We start from the raw sequence: 12014 nt of genomic DNA, 5'->3' as shown, positions 1-12014 counted from the left end.
GAACAATGTTTGAGGATCACATACTTGTGTATGTGTGTGAGTGTGTGTGATCTGGACTTTGGCACTGAGGGAGTCCCATATTCAGTCTGTCTGCATGTTTGCTTTGGTAAGCAGTTTCTCTACTGTTGCATGTGCCTAAACTCAAACCTGGAATTAGATAACCTACGACCTGATTTGGTGGTCATCAAGTTTAGCCTTTCCATGCTGGGGAACTACCGTATATTCCGGACTGTAAGTCGCTCTGGAGTATAAATCGCATCAGTCAAAAAATGCATCATGAAGAGGGGGAAAAAAACATAAAGAAGTTGCACTGGATTATAAATCGCATTTATTTAGAAATGTATTTCACAAAATCCAACACCAAGAACAGACAGAGACAATGCAACTGGACACATACAGTACATAGAGGCCAAAAAGATTGAAGAGAATTTACTGGGAATGTTAATGAAGACACAGCTGAGGCCAGCCAGGTGATAATTAAGGCAGCCAACGAGGTGGCCCCGACTGTAATTGTAAAGCAATTTACAAAAGATTCACTGAACAAAAATGCTGATCCATGAAAATGTCGCTAAATATGTGGACAATGCAATCAAGCACTTTGGCCCATGTGAAGGCACAGGCCGGCAGCAGATGGGGATGCTCGGGAGGTTACCTCTGAGAGAGAAAAAAAGATACAGCACGTTTTAAAAGAACATGCAAACTTTCAACCATGCTATGCTAAGGAAACCACCCTTATTTTAGAGACTGTTCACATGCCTTTCTTAACCAGTATGGACATTATCTGTAGTTCATTTATATTACTGTAACCATTCCACCTTCTTAACTGTTGTTTAAACTGTTTTAAACTGTCTTAACTTCTTAACTATTGTCTACACTGCACTATATATCTTAAACTGTTTATGCACCACCTGTCTATACTGTGTATATCACATTGCGCTTTTTTGTATGTTTGGTTAGACGCAAACTGCATTTTGTTGTCTTTGTACTTGTACTCTGCACAATGACAATACAGTTGAATCTGATCTAATGTAATCTAATCAGTGCCCAGCAATATTGCTCAAAAAGGTCCCTTGTGGATTATGTAGGCCTGGCCTGTGAAAGAGCCTGTTACATTTTGGAAGGTATCCAGTAGATGATGTGTTTGGTTGTGGGCTCACACACATTCTAAAAGTATGCACGCACTAATGATACGTTCACATAATATTACATTAGACTTGCATATTATGCGTAAGGACTTGCATAATATTACATCAACAACAACAAATCAGTCATGAATGAATTCCCGTATGTGATCAAGCTGCATTAAAAGGTAGTGACGGTCTGTTTTCCCTCGTCTAAGTGGACAGTGCGGTGGGGATGAAGGGTTTTGTTCTCCTTTGTGCATGCTGCCCCGAGGTGTTGGTCAGTGCGGTGGGGATGAAGGGTTTTGTTCTGTTTTGTGCATGCTGCCCCGAGGTGTTGGTCAGTGCGGTGGGGATGAAGGGTTTTGTTCTGTTTTGTGCATGCTGCCCCGAGGTGTTGGTCAGTGCGGTGGGGATGAAGGGTTTTGTTCTGTTTTGTGCATGCTGCCCCGAGGTGTTGGTCAGTCTGATTTGATCAGCGGAGAGGACGGATGAGGTGGCTCTGGAGGACCCCAGAGACGAGTCTTCCTTTCGTTTCACCACCTGACCGTAAAGATGAGAGCTGTATCTGAGTGGTACAGGTGATTGTGGTCGCACGCATGGCGTGATCATTCTTTTGGGGGTTTTCCTTGCTGGGAGTTCAGTGACGCCAGGATGCATTGTTGAATGTAAGGACACACTTGATTGACTTGTGTACTGCTGTTAGAAAGACTGGAGTGTTTGGGCCTTTTTATATAGACCCTGTGCCCGCTGTATGTTGTGTGATGGACAGGTAGTTGTCGAAGTCAGTGTTGGGGATCCTTGTTAAAACAAGCTATTTTAGGGGATATAGACAGTCATTAGCACAGGGCCAAGGGAAAGGTCTACTGGTTTACTGGATCTTAGCCATGTCAGAACCAACTAAGCTGGATCTGTCCCAAGTTTGTTGCTACCAGGTTCTATGCAATCTGTCAGAGATAACAGCCAGATGACACTAGACTCCTGTGTGACCACAAGACCCCTTGACTCATTCTAATTTACTAAAATCAATGACATTTGTTACAGTCATAATGGGCAGTTTGAGCAGGGATGATTAAAGTACCACGACTGAGCTAAAGCTAAAGGTTGCTTATCATTTGAACTGGAAAAAGCTATTCTACAGCATCTAAACCAACCCAATGATTACCCTGAACAAGGTGGAGAGTGATGTGAGAAATACATGAACTCAGTGACGGCATCTCATTGCTCTACTTTGGCAGGTGGCATCAATACCACATATTGGGTAAATAAAATCTCCATAATACTGGAGAAGGTGAATCTGGTACATTCTTGTTTGCATCTGCATGAAGTACTTCATCAAAAGAAGATTAGGCCGAGACTCATGAGAATTTGGATTTGTGTACAAGGGCTTGCTTTGGCAGTCAATTGCTGTACGTTGGTCTTTTAGGAATACAATTTTAAAAGAAACATCCAAGGAAACATGGCTACTTGTAATGCATCTCTTGTTCTGCTTAAGATGGAGATCCCTTGTTGATTAGGTGTACATAAAGATGCTGATCACGTGTGTGTGTGTGTGTGTGTGTGTGTGTGTGTGTGTGTGTGTGTGTGTGTTCTCTGTCTCTCGACACACAGATGGTTCAAGCTGCTGGATAAGTCTGGCAAAGCCGACAAAGACCGGGGTGAGGTCCTGCTGGACGTCCAGTTCATGAAGAACAACATGACGGCCAGCATGTTCGACCTGTCCAGCCAGGAGAAGAGTCGCTCTCGCATGGGCAAGCTCAAGGACAAACTCCGCGGCAAAAAGAAGGAAGGGCTGTCCGACTCCATGTCCGCGGTGGTGCCATCGGTCACCCAGGTCATGACCGACAGTGAGGGCGAGGAAGAGGGGGCCGGCGCAACCTCCACGCCCAAGAAGAAAAAGAACAAGCTCAAGTCGTTGTTCGTGCCCAAGTCCAACCTGCACCGCAACTCGTCCCAATCCATGTCCACGCTGGGTCCGCTGCCCGAGAGGGACTCTGCCCTGGGATCTAGTCGATCCTCTGGCCTCAACGTGGACTCCCCTGAAGCAGGTAAGAGTAACCACAAAGGATAGATAACACTGAAGAAACATCTAATTGTGATTTTTCTATCAGATATTGCGATTTCGATTTGATTGGCGATGTCATTTTTTCAAAGTCAGGCTTCAGTTCAATATTCCAAATGTTGAAAACAGCACTCCTGTTAGGTGACCTTCACTCCTGTTAGGTGACCTTCACTGTCTGTCACACAAGGAGGATGACATGAAATCATAGAAGGGTCAGGATCAACCAATGGGACGGTTGCAAGCTGTATGATTAATTGCAGCCTTTACAATTACCAATTAGTTACATTTGTTCAAATTGCGATTTTGTTTAAAAATCGATTAATTGTAGAAGGTGAGAAGGTGGGGTTAAATACACAGGACAGGTGAGACAGACCACCCAAACCAGGTAAGAGTCACCACAAAGGACGGCTAAGACTACAACTGAAGAGACAGGGTAGAGAATAAATGGCCTTAATTTAAACAATGTGCAAAGTCTAAAGTCTACATGAAGCTAATTTAATAAATCTGCAAAATCTGTTTGGTAATTTCGTAACCTGAGCAATATCCTATATTATAGCACGAGGAGCTCAATGTTGTCTCAAGCATGACTGAATTTTGTCTGCTATTAAATTGGGCCCTAAGACTAAGTGCACAGAGTGGGTTAAGACTAACTGCACAGAGTGGGTTAAGACTAACTACACAGAGTGGGTTAAGACTAAGTGCACAGAATGGGTTAAGACTAACGGCACAGAGTGGGTTAAGACTAACTACACAGAGTGGGTTAAGACTAAGTGCACAGAATGGGTTAAAGTGCACATATTATGACTATTTTTCAACAAGTCAAAATAGGCCTATGGGTTGCAAAAACATGTCCCTGAAGCTGTTTGCAAATAAATCCCCTCAGATTACACATTATCAACAGCTCCATTGTTGTTTCAGTCCGTTTCAGAATAGGCTGTTTCTGGGGCCTGTTGCCTTAAATGCAAATAAGCTGTTGTTGGCCATGCCCCACTCCAGAACTGATTCCATGTTTAGCCTACGTCAACGTAGCAGCATGAGAAGCCAGGAAATATGAGTCGTGTTGATGACATGGTGTTGGAGGATTGTCCACCAGAAAGCCTCCGACTGCCAGTGATCAAATGCAATTTGATATACAAGAATAATAAACAATGTGTGACAAACGTCATTGACAGTTCTGTTTGAATTTTCGTAGTAAAGTAGCCTAATAGTCAATTTGGAAACGTCTGCTAAATACAATAATCAAAGCAGAACCAATTCAGACACCTGCATGTATGATGTAACATGGCCTAAAAATGTTAAATGATAATGGGTAAAACTTCATTTGGATCAGTATGTAAACCCACTGGAGTTGATGTATCCTATTCAAAATTTTAAAAGCATTTGTGAAATTGGTTGCACCACAGACACAAAATAACACCCCAAATCCCAGAAAAAGTGATTTGTCCATAATATGGGCACTTTAAGACTGACTGCATTGTGCACAGAATGGGTTAAGACTGACTACACAGAATGGGTTAAGACTAACTACACAGAATGGGTTAAGACTAAGGGCATAGAATGGGTTAAGACTGAGTGCATAGAATGGGTTAAGACTAGGTGCATAGAATGGGTTAGGACTGAGTGCATAGAATGGGTGTAAGACTAGGTAATTGAGGACCAACCAGACCAAAACAACAGTGTATTTAGATACACACACACCACACACACACACAACAACAACACACATTTAGATAGATACACACACACACACACACACACATACATACATTATTGATCCCCAAGGGGAAATTCAAGGTAATAGTGCTTTATCAAGGCACTCAAAGCACTTTGCAGTGAAGGGGGTTATCTCACTGGCCATCACCGATGTGTAGCACCCACTTGGATGAGGCACGGCAGCCATTATGCACCGGGGCCCTCTCCACACACCAGCTTGAGGTGGAGAGTGAGTGAGGGGTTTTTTTTTACGGCTGTGGAAGCCAGAGGAAGAAAATACTGCTGTTGTTTGCTACATGTTAAGATAAAGCCAATAAACCCCATAAAGAGTTAAACAGCTCAGAACGCTCAAAAGGTTGGTGAAGGAATGCTGCACAGACAACAGAATAAGGGCCTAATGAGAGTGTGGAAATCCACTGAGAGGAATGCACTCCAAACACTAATGAGGTAGCCTTCAGAAACGGCACAGTTGTGGCCTGAACTGACAGACGGGCTTCCAGCGGTCTTGGAAATGTTGGGAAAGGATCAATGGAATTTTTCAATCTCATTTTCCAGGCCTGTAAATTCTCTGAACGTTTTGGAAAAAACATTGATTTGCCCCCTTGAGGTCTAACACAGTTAATCATTTATTTTCCATGGATAGTTTTTCATTATGTGAATTTCTGAAGTGTGATGCAGTTCCAGCCTCAATTGACATGGGCTAATTAATAGCCAATTACAAAAAGAAAATGGTCATAGTTCATGGAAAATGCTCATAGTCTGTGAAGTTAACTCTTCAATTTTGTACACTTGTAGCTTGTGAAAGGTCATGGAAATATAGTTAAAGGTCCTTGAAAAGTTGAAATGTTACTAACTCGTCAAAGAAAAAGGGAGGGAACCTTGGCTGCAGCCATAATGGCAGAATCCTGAGGCCAATCTTGATTAGATTTTCAGGTGGACTTCCAGTGTATAAACCGACACTGACCCCTCTGTTGACCTCTTTCTTTCCAAAGGCAAAAAGAAGTTCAAATTCCTGACCCACAAACGCACGGGGAGCTCCGACAGCAAGTCCTCTCTGGGCTCCTTCTCTGGCCTGGGCCAGCCCAAGCAGTCCGGCACACTGCCCAGCAACCTGTGCGTCAACGGCAGCCACGTGTACTCGGAGGAGCCCGAGCGCAAGCCCTCCCGGGCGAGCTCCACCTTCAGCCTGAGCAGCTCTGGCCACGGGTCCATGGAGGAGCTCCGCAAGTCCTCCGCCCCGAGCAGGAGCAGCATGACCACCTCTGTGGAGTCCCTACGGGCCTCGGAGGCACACCTGCAGGCAGAGGAGGAGGAGGAGGAAGAGGAAGAGGAGAGAAAGAGGAGGATGAGAGAAGAGGAGGAGAGGAGAAGGTTGGAGGAGGAAGAGGAGGAGCAGAGGCTGGAGAAAGAGAGGGTAGAACAGGAACGGAGAAGGATGCAGGAGGAGAGGGAGAGGACTGAGAGGGAGGCTGAGGAAGAGAGGAAGAGGAGGGCAAAAGAAGAGGAGGAGAGAAGGTTTGAAATGGAGGAGGAAGAAAGGATTAGAAAAGAGGAGGAGGAGGAGAGGAGACTGAAAGAAGAGGAGCGGAGGAAAGCTGAGGAAGAAAGGATGAGGAAAGAGCAGGAGAGACTGGAGGAGGAGAGGAGGAGAGCTGAGGAAGAAAGGATGAGGAGAGAGCAGGAGAGACTGATGGAGGAGAGAAAGAGAGCTGAGGAAGAAAGGATGAGGAGAGAGCAGGAGAGACTGATGGAGGAGGAGAGGAGGAGAGCTGAGGAAGAAAGGATGAGGAGAGAGCAGGAGAGACTGATGGAGGAGGAGAGGAGGAGAGCTGAGGAAGAAAGGATGAGGAGAGAGCAGGAGAGAAGAAGTTTGGAAGAGGAAGAGAGGATCAGAAAGGAAGAGGAAGAAGAGAGGGAGAGGATAGAGAAAGAAGAGGAGAGACTGAGAATAGAGGAGGACAAGAGAAAGGATGAAGAGAGGAGGAGAATTGAGGAAGAAGAAAAGGTTAGAAGAGAGGAAGAGAAGAGGAGAGAGGAAGAGAGAATTGAAGAAGAAAGGAGGAGAGAGGAAGAGAAAATTGAAGAGGAAGAAAGGCTCATAAGAGAGGAAAGAGAGAGGATTTGGAGGGAGGAGGAGGACAAAAAGGAACTTGAGTTGCAGAAAAAAGAGGACATGGACAGTGAGGAAGACAGAGGAATGGCAGAGGAGGAAGAGGAGAGAAGAAGGGATGAACAGATTAAGAAAGAGGAAGAGAGAAGAATGTTAGAAGAGGAAGAAAGGATAAGGAGAGAAAGAGAGAGAATGGAGAGAGAGGAGGAAGAGGAGAGACAAAGAATTGAGGAGGAAAGGGTTAGACGAGAAGAAGAGAGGAGACTTGAGGAGGAGAAGGAAATGACCAGACGAGAGGAAGAGAGACAAAGAATTGAAAGAGAAGAAGAGAGGAGGGCAAGAGAGGAACAAGAGCAACAGAAAGAGGAGGAGAGGATAAGAGCTGAGCAGGAAGAGAGGATGAAGAGAGAGGAGATGAGGATGAAAGAGGAAGAACGAATTAGGAAAGAAGAAGAGAGAAAAAAGACTGAAAAAGAAGACAGGATCAGAAAGGAGGAAGAGGAGAGAAGGAAGAGAGAGGAGGAGGAGGAGAGGCAAAATAAACTGGAGGAGGAGCAGGAAAGGAAGAGGAGAGAGAAGGAGGAAGAAGAGGCGCAGAGACTAAAGAAGCTAGAGAAGGAGGAGGCGGAAGAGAAAAAAAGGTTAGAGCGAGAGAGTAGGATGAAGGTAGAGCAAGACGAGTTCCGCCATGGAGAGATGGAGTCCGCTGTAGCCCCAAACGTCTCCTCAACTCACCTACTCAACGAGGGTCTCTTCACCAATCCGTTTGAAGGTCCCTCTATCTCCACCAATCTGTTTGAGGATCCCTCGGTCTCAGCCAATCCCTTTGGGGAGGCGGGGTCTCCACATGATCAACTCAGCCACTCCACCAATGTTTCTACAGTCAAGCCAAGGTCAGTTACCCACAGTCACACACCACCATTACTGTTAATGAACCTCAGACACACAGATGTGTTGATAGATAAAAGTATACACATTTGCACTTGCTTGTTATACTTATTATAAGCAAGGCGGCAACAATCACCAGAAGCCGATTCACACTGAATTGAACAGGGAGTGTGTGTGTGTGTGTGTAAGAGAGAGAAAGAGAGAGAGAGAAGGCGAGTGAGTGTATGTGTGGAAGCAATTATGTGAATTTAGCAATTTAGTCAGAGGGCAGGAAAACAGTTGTTGATTCCATGTCTGCTCTTGACATCACAAGACAACAAGCAACCCCCACCCTCTTCCCCAGGCATCTGGTAGCAACCCTCAAATTGCCTTACATTCCTTTCAGTTTCGTCATCCTTCTACTTCCAGCTCATCAGAATAATATTCCCCTGAGCTCCTTCTGTCCACTCTGAAAAAGGCTGAGAGATGTTTCGTCACAGCTCATCAGAATAATATTCCCTGAGCCTCTTCTGTCCACTTTCAGAGAAATGAACTTTCAGCCAGTTTCTTGCACATGGATTAAGCCTACCCCTAGATCAGAAATATAGGTTTTCTTTTGTAGTCAAGGATTAGGTCAAATCCATGTTTGGGAAACAGGCCGTTTATAGCTTTCTGTCCGCTAGCTGAAAGGGATATTAGCCAAGTAGATTCCACCCTGTAGATGTGGTTGTATAACAACACTAGCGGTAGCTTGATGGGTGGGTAAATAAGGATGTTTGTCCTAGCTCTTGAGGTGGGATATTAGGGCATAGTAGCTGTATGGGTCTCTTAGTGACTTCTCTAGTTTGCATCTCTCACGACGATGACCTGTTCAAGACATTTGGCACCATCATGAAATATGCATGACTGAGAGAGCCTGTGTATACACATACACACACGAGTGTGTCGGTCGCTGTGTCTCTGTCACACACACACACACACACACACACACACACGTGATCGGTTTCTATGTTCACAAACACAGGTTTGTAGGGACCAAGCATTCATCAAGCTATTTATCTCAGTCTGGTATAGTAATGATGGTGCCACAGGTTTGAAGTTTTGTTTCTTTTAATTGTATTAAAATGTTCATAGTCCTCTATGTGTTTGTTGTAGTCTGTTTTGACACATTTGACATAACCACTATCAACTTTCCTAATACGCAGTGCAAATAAAGCAAATCCAGCCCCTGCCTCAAGTGACTGCTTGTTTATTTCCACTCAACACCATTAACCTTTAATAATTAACTCCTTGCCTCAGTAGAAATCATAGTGCTCAGAACAGAGTAGAATAGAAGAATCCCTGCTCATGTTAACCCGTGTGTGTGTGTGTGTGTGTGTATGTGTGTGTGGTTAACCCTGCATTTATGCGTGTGTTTTTGTGTGTAAATAACGTTCAATGTTTGATTGTGAAGGTTGCCAGCAGGAAGCCAGGGATTGAAGAGGAAATATCTCAGCATAGAAAGTGCTGTTTACGCAGCTCAGCATTAAAAAAAAAACTGGGCTTAGGTCTGTGCTGTGATGTGAATGTACGTCAATGGCATTTTCTTTTCATTGGCTCTTTCATTTTACTCGGAATTGGTAACAATTCTGGCATTTTGTCTATTCCAAAAGGGAGGGAGGAGGGTTAGCACTTAGACTGCAAATGTAGAAAAGGCATGCAGTGCTTGATCTTTTTTTTGATAAATGAAGGAAGTGACCTATTTCACCAGAAACACACATTAAATTGCCTAGAAGGGATAATGGGTGAATGGATTTAAAATTGGTTGTTCAGAACAGTTTTTCCTGCATATTTAGACGGGTCAGCTTGTGTGTGTGTGTGTGTGTGTGTGTGTGTTAGTTAGCCTTTACTCCACTTTGATTTGTCCTGTGGGTTTTGTGTTGACCTGCTTGTAATCTTTTCTGAACCCCGCTTCACAACCTTTCTGTCTCACCCCTGCCTCTCCAGTTCACCTAGTGTAGGATTTTCGCCTCAAGCCTCTCACACGTCATCAAACCCTTTCTTGACTCCTGATGATCCTGAGAACGCAGTCGGTTCCGTCAGTGGGAGTGTAGAGAACCTCACAGGTACGTGGACCCCTCACGGGGATCGCACGGAGAAGAAACGGCGCGCCCCGTCTCCTCCGATGAGGAAGCTGGCTCGGGAGACGGCTGCTGCCAAACAAGCCACACCTCTGCCGACCTCCACCCTGTCCTCCGCAGGCCAGCCCCACCAGCCGGTCAGAGAGAGGGATGGCCACAGGGTGCCTGACCCCCTCAGCTCTCGCCAGGACAAGCGTCCCGCTCCACAGCCTCCTGCTCATCTGAGGAAGGCAGAGAAAAGCCAGAGCTTGGAGGACACCAGGACTGGATCGGCACCACCACCACGGTCTGAAACGATGGCGTCGTGCCATCCAGCAGGGAGCGATGATGTGCCAGCGCCAGGGTCTGAAACGATGGCGTCGTGCCAGCCGGCAGGGAGTGATGATGTGCTAGTTACCCCAGTGCCCTCTTTGGCCTCGCAGGTGTTTAGAAACGCTTTGCAGAACTACGGCCTCGCCTTAAAAGGAAAGGCTGAGAGGATCAAGAGCAGCCGCTCCAGCAGAGCTGAAGAATCTGCCGCCTCGAAGAATTCTGATGGAAGCGACAACAAGCAACGAGCCGCGTCCGAGTCGTCCAGAGCCGCCGTTCAGCCAGGTCATTCAACCAATCCGTTTTTAGAACCGAAAGTGTCCAAACACAACAAGGGTCCTGCACCCAAGCCTCGGGCGTCGCCACGAAAGGCAGAGCCCCAGGGAGGGTCAGCACTGGCCGTCGCAGAGCGTAAACATTCAGAGGAAACGCACGAGGAAACCTCCAGCCTGGACCCTCACAGAAATGGCAGCGACTCGTCTGAAGGTCGTCCAGTGGAAGAGCCCAAGAGACCAGACGTTGCCGAGATGTTCCATGTACCGAGTGCCAAGCCAGAAGACGACACACATCATGTCGACAACACGGGAGCGACTGCACACGCAATGGCCACACCAGGCTCTGCGGTGGAGGCTGAAGGCCACAGCACAGAGCTGGACTCTCAAATCAAAGATGACCAGAAGCTTCCGAAACTGGATGCCCTTTCCTATATAGAGTGCACGGATGGCCCTAAACGAGTATCAGAAAAGAAAACCCGTGCACCCTTACCCCCTGCCAACACCCCCAAAACACAGCCTCCTCATTCCCCGGGTCCTGATGTTACTGCACCAGTCGAGAAGACGCCACCAAGTCAAGATGCTAATGTGCCAAGCGATGTGAAGAGTGCTGACGGCGTAGTTTTACACGTTCACTCTGCCTCCTCGTCGTTCGTCGCCGGGTCCTCCGACCTGCCGAGGGAGGCTGGGGGAGTCTCCGCTCCATCGGTGGCAACTCCGAGTTCATCTCCGCAGAGAGTCCGGCTCCATGCCTGTGTCGATGCCCTGCCACTCTCCATGCCAAACGGAGTGACAGGGGACAGCGGCAAAGCCGGTGGGTCCACATTGACGTCACGCAGGTGAGAATTCTCACATTGTCCCCCTTAGATCTAACCAGGTTCCGGATCTAATTCAGCCCTTTCACGGTCAGGTGGTGTTGTTCTCTGTGCTAGGCCAGTGTTGTACTTTACATGTAAGCGTTTGCTCGTGACCAAGTGACGTACATGTTGTCATCAGTGTGTGTGCGCGGCTTTGTGTGGATATCCATCCATCCCGTACCAGTAAAGGTGCTTGCACACCACCCAAACAAACCCAACATTCTCAAGTTTGCAGTTGTTGGTTGCAGCCTTTAAGATGTTAAGAAAACCAACTGCCAGATCCACACTGCCCAGACAGTAATCGAGAAGACTAACATAAGAAAATGTCAAACTCCGATTATTCCATCCAATAAACTCAGTACGGTACACACACTGACTCAACTGTTGATATTTGTTGGAGTTTGTTGTGCAAACACCTTAAGGCTACTATGCTACAAGGGTGCCACAACACCTACTGACTCAACTGTTGGTATTTGTTGGAGTTTGTTGTGCAAACACCTTAAGGCTACTATGCTACAAGGGTGCCACAACACACAGATTAGAAAGTATGATAAGAATGACCACACGGCCACGCTGTCCACAG

General features: G+C 46.3%; 1 protein-coding gene across 1 annotated transcript in view; it reads left to right on the top strand.

Annotated features, from left to right (window-relative positions):
- rab11fip1b (RAB11 family interacting protein 1 (class I) b) overlaps nucleotides 1-12014 on the top strand; it is a 30531-nt gene that overhangs the window by 14736 nt on the left and 3781 nt on the right. The window contains exons 2-4 of the mRNA XM_048258596.1: nucleotides 2733-3169; nucleotides 5889-7899; nucleotides 9860-11413. Coding sequence (XP_048114553.1) covers nucleotides 2733-3169; nucleotides 5889-7899; nucleotides 9860-11413 — 4002 coding nt within the window. The remainder of the gene's footprint in view (nucleotides 1-2732; nucleotides 3170-5888; nucleotides 7900-9859; nucleotides 11414-12014) is intronic.

This window comes from Alosa alosa, chromosome 12 (genome assembly GCF_017589495.1).
Source record: "Alosa alosa isolate M-15738 ecotype Scorff River chromosome 12, AALO_Geno_1.1, whole genome shotgun sequence".
In the NCBI taxonomy this organism is placed as follows: Eukaryota; Metazoa; Chordata; class Actinopteri; order Clupeiformes; family Clupeidae; genus Alosa; species Alosa alosa.
This window is presented reverse-complemented; position numbering and strand designations above follow the sequence as displayed.